Genomic DNA, 18,843 nt, shown 5'->3' on the forward strand with positions numbered 1-18,843 from the left:
GGTATGAGATACTTAATAATTATAAAAACCACTAGGCTGTATATACATTTTGGATTTAGGGTAAAAGCCATAACTGCTGTTGGAACACAGATTATAACTGTCTTGCAAATGTTCCTGAATAAAGGACATTCATTCCCTGACAGCCCAATGGAGCTTGGCTTTTCACCTCATTAAACCAAAAGGTAGACATTTGACATGGATATTTTTGGGGGAATAAAAAAAAAAGTTCTCTTATCGTTGTTATCAAAGTATTACATCAAAAATATTAAGTCCAAATTGTATTTTGGCCTAAATTTCATGAGAGTCCTGTTAGTAGAATTTAAGGCACATTCATTTTTATATCCCCCTCCCCCTCCCGTCCCTAATGAGAAAGGATTGAGTAACTTGGGTCCATGAATTTTTATTTTTGAGATTTTAGGCAGTGATTCAGTCCTCTGATTACCAGAGTTCCTGCATATGTTAGAACTGATTGAAATTTTACTGTGTTAGCCTTTTCCCTGTTGGAAAGTCTAATAAATACCGAACGGGCCACATACAGGCATACTCAGCATGGGGCCAGAATCTGCCATGGCCCAGGGAGTGAAACCCTTGACAATCAGGGCACTGGGTAGCGTGGCCCAGAGTCACTGTGTGTGTCTCCCTGCTGTGTACAGATCCTGCACACGTGGGTTCCAGTTTCACACACCTGCACTGTCTCTTCTCACACTCATGAGACACATTGTAAGGACCTGGCTCTGTTCTGGAAAACCAGTATTCTTGTGGCCAAACGATTCTGTTCTGTCCCTTACAAAAGTGTGAAGCGCCCAGAAGGTCTGGCCTTGGACACCCCCAGCCCCGACATGATCTTGAAACACTGCTCTGACTTAAATCCCTGCTTTCCCATTTATGAGTCAATGGCTCCCTCCAGATACCTGGCACAGCATCTCCCTGTGGTATAAGTGTGTCAGGTTCTGTGGGATAATGGTGATATGCACAGGCGGAAGAGGTGTGCAAGCTCCAGCCAGCCCTGCCTACACCCGTGTCGTCCCCCCCTAGGAGACCCACTGCTTATGCATAAACATCCTGGTAACTTGTATTTTTCATTTGTTTCTTCATCTCACTTACCGGTTTTCTATGTATTGTTGCAGACATCTCAACAGTGAGCATGCGCTGGACGATAGAAGCACAGCTCAATGTAGAGTACAAATGCAGGTTGTACAGCAGTTAGAGCTACAGGTAAAGCCACGTTTATTTCTAATACTACCTCAGCATTTCTCAGCTCCCACCTCTCCGCAGCGTTCTGTAATGACTTCCTGTGTGCTCACTCTCTGATGGGAACCCCACAGCCTGTGTCCGTTTGATCTTATTACTGTATCCTGTTTTTAATTACTATCTGGGGAAGCTCAGCCTCGGCACACTCTTTGGGGACTTGGTGCTCACACCTCTGTAGGCTGCCAGGTGTGAGTTGCCACCTGAGCCTTTCTTCCCTCCCTCCTGTCTCTCCTTCCGTCTTTTCTCTCTCCTTCCATTTCTCAGTCTCCTCATCTTCTCCCCCCTGCTTCCTCTGCCGTCTCTTGTCCGTCCCACTCTCTGGTCACCTGTTGTCACTGTACGTCCCAGAAGTTGCTGATGATCTTGAAGTGGAGCTGGAGGGTGTGAGACTGAGGGACGTGAGTGAGGCCAGGATGGGTGAGTGAACACAGACACGCGTGTTCCTGAGCCATGCGGGAGCTACCTGAGCAATCGGTCCCTGTTTCTCTCTATCCTATCCCTGAGAGTAATTGGTTTGAAACTACAGGTTTCAAGTTCATAAGCATATGTTAATATGTGGTGCATATGATGGGTGTATGTTTGCCGTATCCGTATCACGGGTTTTGGAAATGCTCTGGGCTGTGTTGAATGTATTTTATGACTGGAAAAGTAAACTTGTGCAGTCTTCCCGGAGAGTCCCCTTTGAGGGAACTGGGGACATTTTAACTGTGTGTTCGACTTGTGGGTAAAACTTGCGGTTGCACCTCTATATTTTAACAGTAATCTCTCCCTTTTGGTGTAATTAATCGAAAATTAGTTTCTGAAAGTAAAAATTGGGTCAGAAATGGAGATTATGAAAATGTAGAGTTGCAAAAGCTTGACCCTTAAACCCCATTTATGCACCGAGTTCCAGGACGCTTTTGAGTGGTTGATGACTCAGGATGCTTCTTCCCCGAGCTGGTCCAGTCTAGGCAAGAGGTTAGCTGGTAAGGGAAATTAAAACAATGTTGTACATTATATTGGTACCAGCCATGGAAAAGCCTATTTTGTATGCAAGGCAGCAGTGCTGAGATATATGGAGAGCCCTAGGCTAAGTACAGAAGATAATTACATTTGGAGTTTTACTGAGTTAAGTCATTTACAGCTTCAAATAGTTGCAGAGAAAAATCAGCCCAAACACACTTAAACTTTTTGTTGTGACTTTTCAGGACAGAAATTAAAAAAAAAAAAAGCTGTCTTATATGAGAAACTACAAACTACAATTCTGCTAGAATACTTTTTTTCTCATGAGTTATTTTCTTGAGCTTGTTAATATTTTCCATTCAGACAGCAAATATAAACTTAACGAAAATAGTGAGATGTTTGTACAAGCTTCGAACATACCATAAAACCAGTCTCCGGAAGCATATTTAACTTGCTCATCTGTAGGGAAGGAGAGCAGGTAGGATTAGCTCACTTCCCACATTTGTTTAAAAGTTAGAGTTTGCAACGCGGATCCCACTGAATACCTTACGGCCTGAATGCCTGAGTGTTTATTGCTCGTGATACTTTCAAAATGATGTATGTCTCTAGATTGATTTATACGCTATGAGATTAAATTCCTATGGCAGGCATAAATAAGTTGTTGGGGTCGGCACAGTTTGCCCAGGTAGGTTCCCTGTCTGCGTGGTTGATCCTGGGCCACTGTTCGTTATTAGGGAACTGGGGATACGCCTTACCAGTTATTGCATGCCCTCCACAGGAAGGTGGGAGAAGGGCAGAGCGAGTGAGTTCACCCGTCAGCCAGGCTGTTATCTCCTGGAAGCTCCTCTGATGATTTTTAGGTGAGCGTGGCATAGGACTAGAAGTGGGTAAGAGGAATATCAGGCTCTTTGCAGGTTTTATGTGTTCTGAGATTGCAGCCTTCAGCCTTGATCAAACCAAAGGCAGGCTTTCAGTGGGGGAAGAAACAAAGCTGATCTGGCTGGAAGTCAGCCAGGGTGTAGAGCTACCTGGGACGTCACAGCATTGCAACTGAGAATTGCTTTCAGGGAGACGAGACGAGGCGGACACAGCGGTCCTGCGGGTCCCATTTCTTCTTGGCTTAAGCATACTGAAATAACTGGTGCTTCCCAGGAATTAGCACACGGTCGACATCAAGCATGACCTCATAGTCTGAGAGAGGTGCTTAAGTGGTTGAGGGAGAGAGACCTTCCGTGAGAGGTGAAAATCACATTTTATGGTTTGTTCATTTCGTTATACTGAGACACAGAGGCCAAAGCACATTCACTGATAACGTGTCATTGTTTGTGCTCCACTGAGGCATTTACTACACGGCCGCTCTAGAAGTTTGCCAAACTACCTCTGGTCAGGGGGATGAGAAATACCTTTGTATCAGTCACTTGTCCCCCAGGGGTTCCTGGTTGACTACAATTCTGTCTACCCCTCCATAGGCCTCCTCAGCCATAGTGTGTACAACCTTCAGTTCCACACCAGTCAGGGCAGCGTCCCAGCAGCTTCGCAAGGCAAACGCTTGCCCACCTTTGATGGAGGGATACCGGTTCATGTGTGCATCTCCTTAGAGTGCAGCCTTCTTCGGAGGCTCTGTGAAGGATGGTAACAGTTAGAAGTGGGTAAAGCTGCCCTCCTGTGTCTTATATTCTACAAGGAAAATTGAACTATAAAATAGACAAGGGGGAAGCTGGACAATGGCTCAGCAGTTAAGAGCTCTTAATGGCTCTCACAAAGGACAGAGATTCCCAGCATCCACGTGATAGCTCACAACTGCCTGCAACTCCAGTTGCAGTGGATCTGACACATCCTCTAGCCTTGCTGGTACCTGCATGTACATGGTGTATGTAAACTCACAAGTCACACATATATGTACACAAATTACAAATAAAAGAAATACATCTTCCAAAGCCATGGATGAGCTGGGCTGCTTGTGCATACCTTTAATGCTACATTCAAGAGGCAAAAGCAGCTAGATCTTCGGGAGTTCAAAGCCAGCCTGGTATACATAGAGAGTTCCAGGCTAGCCAGGGGTAGGTAGCAATACCCTATCTCAAATAATAAGCAAACAAACAAGAACAAAGTACCTCATAGATAAAAAGCAGGACTGCCATTGGCTAGCTAGTTGACCTGAGTTCTTTACAGTGGCAGAAATATATTCAAAGGAACATTCCTGTGCTAGGAAGGGACGGGCCAGCACTGGATTAGATATTTGATCAGACAATCAAAACACGTGACTAGTTCCTAGTCTGACTTGTTTCAGTGGTGCTGGGGATTGAATCTAGTCAGCTGTTCTACCAGCGAGCTACACTCCCTACTCGAGTTTGCCCTGAGAATTCACGGCTCTCCTGCGGACTAGATGAAAGAGAGTTCGGATCGCAAGCCTAGCAGTTTTAGGAGCTTTGAGGACACTGAGCAAATGTGCTTAAAGCTGGATTCCTTGTCTGCTATCCACTTATATAAATTTCAGTGTTTCCATATCTTTTGTTTTATTTCTAATTTGGCATTGCATATGTCTATGCTGTAAATGCACTATTATTCTTTCCCAAATTATGATTCAAGGGACAAGGTATCACTATATAGTCCGAGCTGACCTTGAACTCGCTACAGGCTTACTGCTTCCGCCTCTTGAGTATTGGGATTACAGGCAAGCCTCACCACACTCCGCCTGAGGATGTCCACTTTAATGTACTTAACTGCAGATCACAATTCCCAGAAAACCAGATCAGGGGGGTCAGGCAGGGGCCTCTAATACTTGGGGGGGGGGGAGACAGAAATGGACGCAGACAGCCTCTGTGCTGTGGTTCCCTGTACGAGTGATCCCCACTGTCAGCCCCAGGCTGGGGCAGCATCTAGTCCAGAAGAGAGAGCCTGCACAGCACTGCTCCAAGGAACTGCTTATTTTCACCTAAGGCGTTTCTTTCCCAGTCCAGGGACTTCCTGAGCATCTTAGTTTCTCAGAGTTAATTATAAGATTGCGAGTTACTCAGGTGTAAACTTGAGACATACTTGTAGTACCATGGCAGAGGACAGTTACGGTTCCAACAGTTCCAAAAACCGTGAGGCCGTTTTTCCATGTAGTCTGCCGCCTAACTTATCGGCTTTGCGGCTTTGTGTCACGAGAGGTAGAGGACATTCATCTGCTCCTATTTTACAGGGTCTCACACAGGATCTTAGCATGTGTGTGCGTGATGGTTCCTATCTAAGCCAGAGGATAGTAAAGTCTATGTACAACTAAGCAAAGGAATCAAATCTGAGGAACTGAAAGCCATGTGAGTGCTGTCCTGTGGACCTAACAGTACTTTAAGTCCATATTGTCACCCGGGACCAAAGATCGCGGGGTCTCTGTTCATCACTTGCAGATCCCTAACAAAATGAACCACTGTTAGCCTAGAGATGTGTCCCTCCTGGGGGCCGTTACTGCAGTTCTCCGCCCCAGTCAAATGCAAAGGCTTTGGAGACCCTCTGACCAGCACTGGACAGGAGAGTGTCCCTAGATCCATGCAGGTAAAAGGTGACTGGATTCACAAAGCCCGTGTATCAGCCAACGTATCAATTGCCAAGGGAGATGTGCATCTTTGAATACGTAATGCATGTTTTTTCAGCAGCGAAGGAAAGAGTTGGTCAGCTGCATTCCCAGTTTGCCTTTGGACTGGCCTTATTGAAAGGAAAGGACAGTCCAGAGTATCTTGGAGCTGATGGTCTGTGACTTTTCAGCATTTCTTCCCTTGTTTCACTATTTTAAAGCCAGTTAGAATGTTATACCAATGGAGTAGACTAGACTCAACCCCAGCTATTACTTAGGAGCCAAACATTACGAATCCTGGGAGGCCATCTGAGCAAATGTAGACATGTCATAGCAAGAGAACATCATGGACCACAGAAGTCACTTGAGTGAGGGTCAAGACCTTTTTGTTAAGGTCAGGTGGTAACATTTTTTATTATTCCATCTGTTAAATCTTCTCTTGGATGGATTTTTTTTTCCCTGAAATGGTACGTAGAAGAAATGATATATAAAACCGTGAGATGAAATTGCAGAGGTTAAAATTATGGTCTTAAAGTAGGTCATGAAATAACAGCTTTCCTTCCACCTGCTCCCACCAGGGGCAAGGGACCCAGGTGCAAGAACCAGGAAAGTGTTAAAAGTAAGGATAGCTTACCAGACTGTGTCAGGAGAGCCAAGAGATGCAGGGTGCCTCTGGAAGGCCTTGGCACCCACTGGCTACCAGGTGTTAACTGAGTGTGCACATTCATATTATTTTTAACCCTGAGAGCCCAGCTGGTGACATGCCTATCAGTTTGTTCAGCCTCTAAGCTGTGGATGAGATAACACACAAAAGGATGTACAGTGCACAGGACATAATCCCACCTTGGGAGAAGGAAATGCTGAAAATCACAGGCAAAAAGGAAGCCCAACAGTGTTGGCCCGGGAGGACGAGAGGGACGTGGGTCCTTCCTCTGGAGTATGTAGACTCTTTGTCATAAGACTTGGCCCTACTAGTCACTTCTCATCCTCTTCAGTACCTTATGTCTTTTTGAATTAAAAAAAAAAAAGTCTGGAGATAATGTGTTCATTGTGTGCCACAGGGATGTTTCCTGGAATGGCTTCCCCTAGCCCCTCAAATTCATTGATAATGAAAGCAGCTGGGGGCTGGGGATGTAGCTCAGTTGGTGAACTGTTAGACTCGCATACATTGAACCTTGGTTCCATCCCAACATATACACACACACATACAGGCAGGAGGAAAGGGAGGACTCCATTTAAAAGGGTGGGCATAGAAGAGTGTGTTGGTAATTAGATTCCATGTGCTGTCACTACTTCCCGTGTACTGACTATACTGAAGTACTGGATGGAAGGGAACCAGGGGCCCCTGCAGTATAACACCAGGGAAGGAAGTCTAGCCTGCCTCTAAGACCACAGCAGGCACTTTAGGTGCCGGTGCACCAGACAATGGCAGAGCAAGGAAGTTCCAGGACAAGGCAGGTAACCTGAGAATGTGTCCAGATTATATAGAGAGCCTAAGAATACAGTTATTTTTAAAAATTAGTCTATCTGACCAAGTGACCAACCATCCCAATCTGCCCTTCTAGGTTTGAGGAGAACCGAGGCTTTCTATTTTAAAAGATGGGACAATCCCAACCAAGATAGGATAAGCTCCTCAGTCGGCTACTATGGGAGGCATCATCCACTGTACTGTATTCTGTTTCTAAGTGGCTCAGAGATGGGCTGGGCATCTCTTGGCTGACTGGTGGCCTTCTCACATACAAGTCACTGTCCTTGAAGCTTTGTATTCCAGTTTATCAATGCTCCCACCCCATTAGGACTCTTATTTCCCTCATTCTGGACTATTCTCATGTTAGGAATGGAAATAGTAGTCTGTGGGTTGTATCTACTGTGCACATTTACTGTAATGTTTCTCCATGGTTTTCCAAGGGTAGCAATCTGTCTGTGGGGATTTTAGCCATCGATGGCATCTAAGAGTAAAAAAATCCTGTACCCATTTCCCGCCCACGAGCTAAGGATAGTAAAATTGCTTAGTACAGTGGTTTTCAACCTTCATAGTGCTACGGCCACTGAATACACTTTCTCATGTGGTGACCCCCAACTGTAAAATTATTTTTGTTGCCCTCACATAGCTGTACTTTTGCTACTGTTTTGATATTTACTGCAGTGTAAATATCAGATATGCAAAGGGGTTGCTACCCACAGCTTAGAACCACCGGCTTAGAACATTGCATTCATCTGTTTCAGTCAAGGGGTGAGTGGTAGAAAAATCCCAGCTCCTTACCCCAGCCTGGTTACCATTTCATTGATGGTGTTCCCTGCAGCATCGTCCCAAGTATCTTTCCCCAAAGGGATCTGAGCTTACCCAATTACTAGATGTAACATTTGGTCAAAGATGCTCTGTTTATGTTCCTTGCCTGTCGTCGAGGGCTCCCTCCCAAGGGACCCTGCTGATTCTGGAACTGGTGGGAAGTTTGGTAACTTTTCTACACTGGGCTCTGTACGCTCTGTGGGAATGTCAGCAGAGAGAAGCCTGTGCAGGTTTCAGTAGCGGGGGAGACATTAATCCTAACACAAATTAATTACAGTATGGGCTTTGCATGTGATTACCCACCATTAGCAGGGCTATTTGTAATCACACCAGCTTCCTAGACTTTAGCAAATATATTATCTGTAATGTGTACCCCTTTGGCCCTTTCTAACCCCATTTGTGGCCATGCTCGGGACATAGCAGCAGCCCCATAGAACCTCAGAGAGTGTCAGGGACAGCAAAGGTCTAACATTACTGGTGACCTCCTGTGGCCGTAGCTCTGAGGCTGGAGCCAGGAAAAGGGAGAGGGAGCGTCTGGGTTTCTCACTTGCACATTCTTCTTTGAAAAACCAAGACACTTATTTTTCATAATTTAAAATCCTGCCTAAGTCTGCAAGCATTAGGATTCCAAGACTATGACTTGAGTATTAGTATGTGTCTGCTTTAAATGTCAAGAGAGTCTTTAGTAACAACATGTGAAGAATGTTAAGATGGTAACAGAACACAATAAAAGTAGGGAAATTCTTGAGTTGGGGTGAAATGAGGCGTGGGTCACCCACTTTCTGAACATGGTAGTCATTGGTCAAGAAAATCTTTGTCCTGGTGCTGAATTCAGAAAGCATACAAAAGGCTGTGGACTCAATGCAGAGTTACTAGTTGGACCGACCAGGTTGGTGGAGGAGTTGCGTTCCTTCCTTCCGGAGAGTCCTGTTTAGGGTATGTGGGTTTTACTTCTGAGAGCAGCATAGCTGTACTTTCTGCCACAGTTGGGTTGAGTCATCGCTACATAAAAGCTTGCTTTGAAAGTGAGATAGTCCCTGGTGAAGTCCATGCAAGAACAGGGTCACCCAGACTCTTGCATTCACTTGGGCTGTTGTGGCTCTTACACAAACCCAGGCTGCCTGTTTGCTCTCTTGAGGGAGAGTAGCAGGTTTAAGCAAAATGTCAGAGTTTACATCCTTGGGAATGTCTCAGACCCACCTGCTCCTCAGGTGAGGTGCCAGCTGTCACTGCAAATCCCAACTCCTTTATCTGAGTGCTGCCATAGATCAGGGTGAGGAGTGATAATATGGAAGTTTTTTTTTTCTCCCATTCTGAGAATGTCCCCAGGGAGTTTGAAAATCAGACCTCCTGGCCTCCTGGGTGATATCAGACCTAGAAGTATAAAGAAGGATTCCAGTATTACTTTTGTCCTTTCTTGGCCCCATGGCCTTAGAGGTTCATCCCCTGTGCCTCAGTTTCCCCAATTAAAGAACGTAGATTAAGTGGACTAAGATCAAGCCACAGGGATCGTTATCTGTCCAGTTGATAAGTGGCTCGCCCTTCTCACCTGCTCCTAATAACTGCAGTGCCGTTACATTGGGCACTCACTTGTTTCAGCAGAGCCCTGTGTCCTGACAGCAGGGAGGAGGAGGATGGTGAAGGCACCACAAGCTCCACTCCCTTCTCTCTGGCATGTGGCGGATGGTGGATCTCCCTGGGTTTTGTCTTTGCAGACACCTAGCCTCTGGCATTAACAATAGGTTTGAGTTCTAAGCTTCCACAACTCTGTCTAAAACCCAGTTTGAGCTGTGGATGATAGAAGAGTGTGTGACTGTCGTCCAATAGAGAATAATCGTTTGTCTGTCGGACTTAGACCCCCATCTTCCCGCGCTTCCTGCCCTATTCTAGTCTGTAAGACATGGGTCTTCTCTCCCCACCCAGACTCACAGCTGACTCCATTATACCCCCATTTTGTGGATCCTGATTCCAAAGATATACCCAGCCAGTGTAGACTAGACTGATTTAATTTCTCCTTAAAAAAAAAATGCAGCAGGTATTTTTAACCTCCATGAAGCATTCATTAGCTGCACTGGGCTTGCTCTGTGCGGAACTCATGTTCAGAGCAACCGTACGAGTTCAGAGATGAGTATTCCATATTTAGACGAAAAGAATGAAATGCTAGGAAGGATTACAGAATGTGCTCTGAGGCCAGAATTTGAACACAGCACAGTAGGAGAGTGTATCCGTTACCCAAGTGCACTCTGCTGCCTTTGAAGAGAGCTGGTATACAGATAATTCCAGTGATCCCCGCCCCCAGGAACATCCTCTAACAAAAACCCTTCTCCTTCTTGAATGCCATGGACTGGGGAAAGTGTTAGAGAATAATTCTCTTGCGATATCACAACATATTTTAATTTTTAATTTGCAAGATTGCTGGTTGACCTTTGGGGCAGTTTCTCAACCCCCTTCTGTTGGAACCCCAAGTGACGAGGGAGTACCAAGGGCAAGTTCCCACCATAACATTCGGTATTCTCGTATCATGAAAGAAATGAGGCTGGAAATGATGGTGTGGAGGGGTGTGGGGGATGGATTCCTGTTGCAGTCAGTACACGAGGGTGTGGATGTGGCTGGTGCGCTCGCTGTCCTTGGTCCTGTCTGTTGGAAGGTCAGACTTGGATATGGTGAGGATCTCGCTTGGTGCTTGGTCTTTAGATTTTGCCTCTTACTTACTACTTATTCCTTGTAATTGCTACATCAGAGATGTTTACCCCCAAATTAAGTCACAATTAATATTCAGCAGACTCTCCAGTAAATACCACCTCTCACCCTTTAATTTGTGTTGTTCGGCATAGGCAGTCTACTTACTTCATGGTTTTAAAAAGAGTGACATGCAGGATATGTGACTTAATTCCTTTCTGCCTCATCATAGTTTTCAGAACAAACTTAAAAAAAAAAAAAAAAGCAAAAGACATTGCAGAAGAGTATTTTGGTTTCAGTGTATCTCCAATAAATAAAATAAAATAAAGCCCACAAAACAAACTTTACATTTTAGGACACTTAATGTAAAAAAAAAAAAAAAAAAAAAGAAAGAAGAAAGAATAACCATAGAAAAATGCTATTCCCCACGCTGTAATTGTTTTGTCTGCACCGCTCTGAAAACCCAGATTCCTTTGGTGTTATGTGTTTAGAGACTTAGTTTGGCAGTTCAATAATGCACCAAGGAACAGAGGGTGAGTAGCATAATGTAGATCCTAATATGGTATCATTTTCATTTCCTGTTTGTTGAAAGATAAATGCTAACACTGTAAGGTTCCCCCCCCCCCAGTTCTTCCTCCTCATTTATTCCTCCCTGAACCACAAGGGAATAAAAAATAAAAACTCAAATGTGATATGGCTGTTAACTGAGCCAGCCGGTAGGGATGACACAGAAGCGTGTTTTCTTCTGCCGTTGTGCTCGTCCCCCTTCTCTGCTTCCTCCTGACTCCAGAGCCCCTACTTCCCATCTCCCCACCACCAGAAATAACTTAGTTAAAAATGTGAAGTGGATTTAATTTGGGCATAATTTTAGACTTAAAAAAGAAAAAACCTGCTTTCTAAAGATTTAAAGTCAACTATGAGGCACTAAAGGAATGGGTTCCTCATCCCAGTTCCAAGGCTTTGTTTTAGACACTATAAAGCTTTTGAAGATGCAACATATATGCAGGTGGGAGTGCTCCTCCCCTTCCTGTGTCCCTTAATGTTCCATCTGTTTTCTCAGCTTCACTTCCTTTTTGGAGGCCATATTCCTCACCACCTACCTAAGAGTCGTCATTGGAGGTCCTTGCCCCAGCTTTCCTGTGATGTAACAAAGTTATCACTCTATCAGACTGGTCCAAAGCCAGCATAAAGGTTCTGGCGCCTGATGAACAGTGAATGTCACTTTGCCCATGCAGTTAGAAACATCTGTGGCATCAGAAGTTAACATTTTTATGAAGTGGGGATACTGGGATTATTAAGGAAGCATCTAGCCAGGGTTTTTGATGTTCAACACCTACCTGAAACAGGAAACTGAATTGCTCACCTAAAAATGGGAACCCCTCAGTTCTGGTATCCTTGCTCCTCCCAGCAAGACAGACTCAGCTACCTTTCCACAAGGGTATTCAGGTATCCGTGAGTTTGTCCACGACCACAACAGATGAATTTATGAGTGTGATCTAGCTGCTCATCTTCCCGTGGCCTCGTCATGAATCAGCTTGGCTAATGGGCATGATTCACGCTTGCCTTTGAGCTGTCCATGTTCTCCAGGACTCCTTGGTGCCAGCAGGTCTAGAACATGCCAGTTAAAGTCTAATATACCTTGTGTTGGGAAATCTTTCATCAACACCTCCAGTTACTTGGACGTTGGCCGGGGTACTGTACTTTTCGGATGATGAAGCAATAAAAATGATTCTGTCATGTGCTGTAGTGCAATAATTAGTTGGGATATTCATAGTTTGGGGTGTTCAAAGGAGCCACACATCTGTATACAATGACATAACAAAGCCTTTTCTTCCCATTAGCTTGCAAAAGACAAAGAGCGCCTGCAAGCCATGATGACCCACCTGCATGTGAAGTCTACAGAACCCAAAGCTGCCCCTCAGCCCGTAAGTACTGTCCCCACCAGGGGCAATGACCTGGTGGCATCCCTTCTCTGCCCCCCACCTCAAGCACTGAGGGAATACCTCCTAGGGCAAATGTGGATACCAAAGTCCTTCCTCCACTTGATTCTTTTGGCCTTTCATGGGGAAGACCAGCAGGAAGCTAGGCCTGGGCAGAGATGTGGGACAACGCAGACATGATGGTCCTACTAGGTTTGGAGGCGTCTCCTTTGCAGAAATCCTGCCATGGGCATCATTCTTCACCATAAACTGACCTCATCAGCGTTGGTATCACTCACATGCATTTCTGGAAATCTCCTAGTAGCTTTAGCTGATTATCCAAAATGGAGGCCATGTCTTGGTTCCTGATTTTAAGATTTGTAAAATTTAAAGGTACACTGGCTTTATTTGATTTTGCTTGGAGTTCCTGTGTGAAAATTAATTGAGCGTTGACAATCTATAGTTAGTAGCAGCAATTTTAATCAACATGCAATGATGCAGCATAATGGCAAAGTATTGGTTTATCTGTTTTGACTGATATTTTTTTCTATAAATAAAGCAAACACACACCCCTATATGTATGATGTACGGTGATAGAAATAAAACGGAGTCAGACTATTAACCCAGTAAATATGGTAGCCTGCCAAGATGCAGTTGGCAGACAGAATTAATGTCTGAAGCAGAACACATTACTGAGATACAGGACATAAAATCATTAAACACTCCATGCGTCCATTTTTACCGGGGAAGAGTCTTAGCTACCATGTATTCCACACTAAATGGCATCAGCACTGGAAGACTAAGCTTGCAGAGAAGGATGCAGGGATCGGGGGTGAGGCAAAGCATTCAGAGCTGTTCCCACCTGTCCCTTCTTTCCAGAAGAGCACTGGAAAGAACACGGACCCAGCTGAGCAAACAGCCCGAGTGCTGCCCTGAAATGATTCTCCTGACCCCTAGAACAGTCAGAACCATTGGCAAAGGGGAGCGATGGTCTTGGACCTCTCTGGAAGCCCTTGAGGGCTTTAGTGAAGTGCTTTCCCTAGGATGAAGAGTCTGAGTCTTCATTCACACCTAGCAACAGGGAGAAAACGAGCTTGTCTGCATCCCCCCCTCCATGGATTAACACCATCAATGATGGAGACATGATTGAATGTCGCACTTTAGTAATAGGCTTGGTTTGGATCAAAGCAAAGGAGGAAGCCACATACAGACATGGAACTACAGAGTTCCTTGGGATCCTCAGCGGGTAACAGGGCTTAGACTAGCTAGGAACACCATCTGTGCAAGCCCACACGGCACAAGAGGACCCTTGATGATCTAGCTTCCTGTGGACCTGCTAAGTAGCCAATAAACAAGAGAGAAACAGCTGGGGGTGAGGGAATGAACAGCGAGGAAGGTTTGTCTTGATTAGTATTGAAAAAAAATGTTTTACATTCTAGAAAATTATAACTTTGAAGGGGACCTCCTACTAAATTTATTTTTAACTGCTCTATTGAAAATTCTCTACCACTAGTCAACATTATCTCTTAGTAGCTCAGCACAGTATTTCTTTATTAAAAGAAATAGGCACGAATATTTTTGACTGAAAAATTAATAGCTTTTGAATTCATACACAGCAGGTTTTCTTTTGCAAAGAAGTCCAATATCGCTGCACAGCACTTCTATAACCATTTATTTAGAGTCTAAGTCAAACCTTTGACAGCCAGAGCGCTGCTACAAGCCGGCATAAAGAACTCCAAGATGTAAACCAACAATAGGCCGTCTGTGTGAGGTTTGCCATTGTCAAATACATAGATTGTTTGGATTAGTTTATGTAAATGTACTGTTGTATTACCCTTTGGAAAAAAAATCACATTTGTGTATGAAAAGTGGTTCTCCTCACAGGCAGCATTATAAATTCCTTATCCTTTAACTTACATGTAAGAAGTAAAAATTGGTGCCTGACACGGAGATATTGTGTGACACTCTGTTGTCGGAGTGAACCTGCCTCCTTTTCATTTATTGGAAAATAGAAAATTTTATTATAGATACCATCTTAGAAATCAGGAATTATTAAAATATGTATAGGTGAGGCATTGGAAAATTAATTATAAAAGATAGACGTGTAATGTTTTGCATAAATTTTCACTTCCTTGCCGAAAGAAAAGAAAAGAAAGGGGAAAAAAGGCCCATGCATATTTCAGACCCCTTGATGCTTTCAACTTTAGGGACTGGGAGCTATCTGGTGACTGATCCTAACATTCAAAATATTCCCTACAGCTCGTAATTAATTTATTCCTCCCTAAATAATGGAACAGCTGGTGAGCGTTTGAATGAGTATCGTTCTAGAATCTGTGGTTTGAAAGAAATAGTCACCAAGTTTCACATCTAACCATAGATAGGGACTTCCATATTACAACCTTGCCAGTTAGTTTATGAAGCTGTTTCTTTTTCCATTTCTCTTTAAAAGGGAACTTGGTGTTTATTTTAAAACTTAGTCACTAAGTGATAGAGTGCTTTGCTGCAAATGTGGCCCTTTGCTAAGTGCCATTTGGGTGGCAAGTGTCTCTCTTGTATCCAGTGGTTTCACGCTGTTCCTCGTTCATCCCCTCCAAGAGTTGCCAGCATGTTCTCAGATGGTTATTAAGTCAGCCCATAGATGTGTTTTCTGGATCCCAGCGAGGGGCGTGTCATCCGACTGTGCCCAAGAGTGTAGATGAGGTTCTGGGCTCAACCCACGATGGGCTGGAAGCATATGGCTAATGGAAACAGTATATCGCAGGCCTTGTCTCCTGCTGACTCCTTGGGTAGCGCGTCCTCTGACGGCCACTGCATCTCTTCCCAAAGAATTGGAACTCCTGAATTTAGAAATCAGTTCATTCCGTCAAGATGTAGTTACTTGGCCTCTGACATACATACTGAGCGCCATCAAATGAGAACGACCTGACTTTTCATGGACGTGTTGGGCGTCTTATGGACAAGCTACCAAAGAGTTTATGCGCGTGTCTGTACACATGCACATACATACTCATATCATACACACATGGACTATTGCTGAATAGGGAATGCTGCATGTGACTAGGAAAAGTGACATGTCATTTGAAACCTAAAAGGTGAGTAGGATTCTCTGGAAGCAGAGAGGGCAGGTTCCCAGCTCTGGCCTCCGGTGAGTAGTGGGTACAGAGATCAGTGTATAGGAGGAAGGGAGTGGGGGAAGGGCACGTATAGTGAGGGTCGGAGTAGAGGAGAGGAAGAAGGAATAACCAATCGTACAATTCTGCCATTTCAGCCATGCTCTGCGTAGCTAGAATCTAGCAAGTTCTAGAGTGCCCAGAGAGAAAAGGCTGTTGTTGACATATGTTTACAGAAGCCAAATTTGTTGTCGGATAATATTTAAAAGTTCTTCAGTTTCCCACGGAAAGAGAAGCAACAGCAAGGGGAAGAAAATAGCCTGCGATTCCTTTGTTCCAAACCCAGTTCCATTCCCAGAGCAAACAGTACAATGTCTGAACTTAACTCCATGAAGAATTGGCTGAGATTGATCTGGAGGTGGGGGTGAGAGGGGGAGGGGGGTAACTCAACACAGAGCAACAAAAGGAAACAAGCCTGTGTTAGGACTTTACCAAGTTGCTGATGACTCTTTACAAAGATATTTGGCTATGCTGATTGTTAGGAGTAGGCAGTGGAAAATCCACTTCATAACATGGAATGGGGAGCACCTTCATTGGGGGGGGTGGTCCTGCACTTGTGAGAACTATTTCCCAGGCCTGGAGAAACCACATTCTTTGAGATTTGGTGGGCAAGTAACTACGGCACAGGTAGCAGAGATTGCCTTATGAAAAACACTTAAACACACTTGCTGGAGTGAAGGGCAGCTCGAGAATTTTTCCCCTTTTTACGTTCCCTTAGACTCTAACCCTGGCAGTTAGGACTGTTTTGAAATCGCTTTTGGCTCCTATCAAAACAGAGTGCCCCCTTTACGCCCCCTTTTTAAAAAAAGCCCATGAACTTCAAGGGGCGGATGATCAGGTATAGGCTGCAGGAGCCTTGGAGCAGTGATGGCAGCCTGTCATAAAGAGGAACTCTCACAGGCATCACACAAAAGCTGTTTTATAGACTGGTTTTTTTAAGTCCCCTTCCTCACCTCAGGTTTGTTGTCCCCGTCTCTGCCAGAAATGCCACCCTCTGAGTCCGTAGAATAAGCCACTTTCCCATCAGTACATAGAGTACTCTTCTCTGCCACCCACTGCCCTGCCCTCTGTCCGTGGAGTCTGAACTTGGTGATTCATGCCTACAAAAGCAGCTTCCAGTCTCTGAACATTGCAGGTGGGGGCAGGACCTGAGCCTGTAGGGCCCGGCCAGCCAACGGCAGAGAAACCAGTTTAGCTAGAGCCGCAGTCCCTTCTGTGCTGCGCTGGCCTCTGGTGTTTTGGTTTCAGGTTTTTCTTTTGTTCCCAGAATCTGTTTTCATGAGAAGCAAGAGCACAAACAAAAACAAAACAAAAAGTTCTTGTGGGAATACTTCCTAGCAAGTCAGTTTCTGTCTGGGGTTCACACCAGCGGTTTGTTTGTTTATTATTTTTTAACTGTGAGTGACTCACAATCCTCACACGGGAGGGAAAGGAGCTATAGAAATGAAGATTGGGTTTTGTTTTTAGAAAGGACAAAGTATGATGTTAGGGTGGTTTCAGTGGCAGAAGCTTCCAAGAAAGTCCTTCGGTAACCCAACTACGGTAAAAAGGCTTGACAGCACAGTCGTTTGTATTTTTTCTTAAAAACCAAAAGCCTGCAGCAACTTTAAGGGACATAAGAATCTAGCTCCTGGCCAGCGTTTGAAGGACATTATCCTTGCTGAGATCATCCCTTCAGTGGCTACTTGCCATGGAGAAAAATATCTGCGTTACTAGCTTTTCTAAACATAGCAACCCCTTCTTAAATAGAAAGTGAGTACAATGAGAAAAATGGGCTTTCCATCGGGAAGAAACCCTCCCAGGTCAGTCCCTTCCTGCTCCATGCCCTGGAAAAAAAAGAAAAACAACTCTTTTAAGACTTTACTTAGAAACACAAAACATGGAGGCTTTCCTTTCTTACTGACAACTGTATAAAGATGTAATAACGTACCGTTAAGATACATATTTCAAGGTAACAGGGAAAACCCAGACTGTTCCCAATGATTTGCTCTTTTATGTGTACGTGTTCGAGCACACAGGCATGAGCATTGGGGGGTCAATGGCCTATGTGTTCTTCAATCACTTTCCCCACCTTATTTTTTGAGACCCAATCTCTCACCGAGCCTGGAGCGCCTGTTCAGCTAGGCTTGCTAAAAGGCCCCAAGCGTCCTATTATCTCATCCTTTCTGAGCCCACGATGCTGAGGATGGGAGCTCCAGTCTTCCTCCTTAGACAGGCTCTTTCCCGACTGACTCATCCCCCGCAGCACCCTAGTTTACCCTTCTTGTGAGTGAGGCTGGTGATTTCTCTATTTCCAACATTCTTGATAGAGTCCTTCATGGTAAGAACAGGCTTGATGCTTTCACAGTATTATTTGAATCTTTGGTAACCCCCCCACCCACCCTTTTATCCTGGATACACACACACACACACACACACACACACACACACACACAGAGTGAGAGAAGTTGAAAAGTTAAGGAACGAAGGAACACACAGCAGCTGCCAGGGTTGCACCTCATTAACGTGCTGGCCCACTGTCTGATGGTCTTGCGTGGCACAGCTTCCTCTGTTTGGAGTTCCCAGCTTTTTGTTCTTCTCTTGCGGGCTACAGTCATGTTTAATTTAGAATCCAGGCTTCTTTGGCAAATTAGCAATTAGAACAATTTTGTGGGAATATGTATATGTGTCATTAGTTTTTCTGCAAATTAATAGCAAGGGCAGAGGTCAGGCAGAAATTTTCCACTTGACTGAAGCTCCTCCATTGAGACTTGGCACTTGGGTTCGGAATGGCCGCAGCTGTTCTCAGACACCCTTTTCCTCTAGGAACTGTCTTTTAATTAGTTTACCTCATAGCCATCATTACAAATATTACTGTCTCCCCTCCCTGAAATAAAATTACTGTTTCTACAAAATATTCCAGTGACATTGTGCACCACTGCACATTCATGGTGGGGTCAGTGGAACGCACCATTTAATCATTAGATCACCTCCGTCCGCATCTCCTAATTAGAGTCCTTACAATACATTTTTATCTGGTAATTAGCCGAGATTGGCTGC

General features: G+C 44.6%; 1 protein-coding gene across 3 annotated transcripts in view; it reads left to right on the plus strand.

Moving 5' to 3' along the window:
- The window catches only part of FOXP1 (forkhead box P1), a 143,702-nt gene that overhangs the window by 103,973 nt on the left and 20,886 nt on the right, over positions 1 to 18,843 (plus strand). For all 3 annotated transcript variants that reach the window (XM_080914723.1, XM_080914721.1, XM_080914722.1), the window contains exons 7-8: positions 1,128 to 1,215; positions 12,557 to 12,640. In XM_080914723.1, coding sequence (XP_080770849.1) covers positions 1,128 to 1,215; positions 12,557 to 12,640 — 172 coding nt within the window. The remainder of the gene's footprint in view (positions 1 to 1,127; positions 1,216 to 12,556; positions 12,641 to 18,843) is intronic.

This window comes from Micromys minutus, assembly GCF_963924665.1.
Source record: "Micromys minutus genome assembly, chromosome: 3".
Lineage (NCBI taxonomy): Eukaryota > Metazoa > Chordata > Mammalia > Rodentia > Muridae > Micromys > Micromys minutus.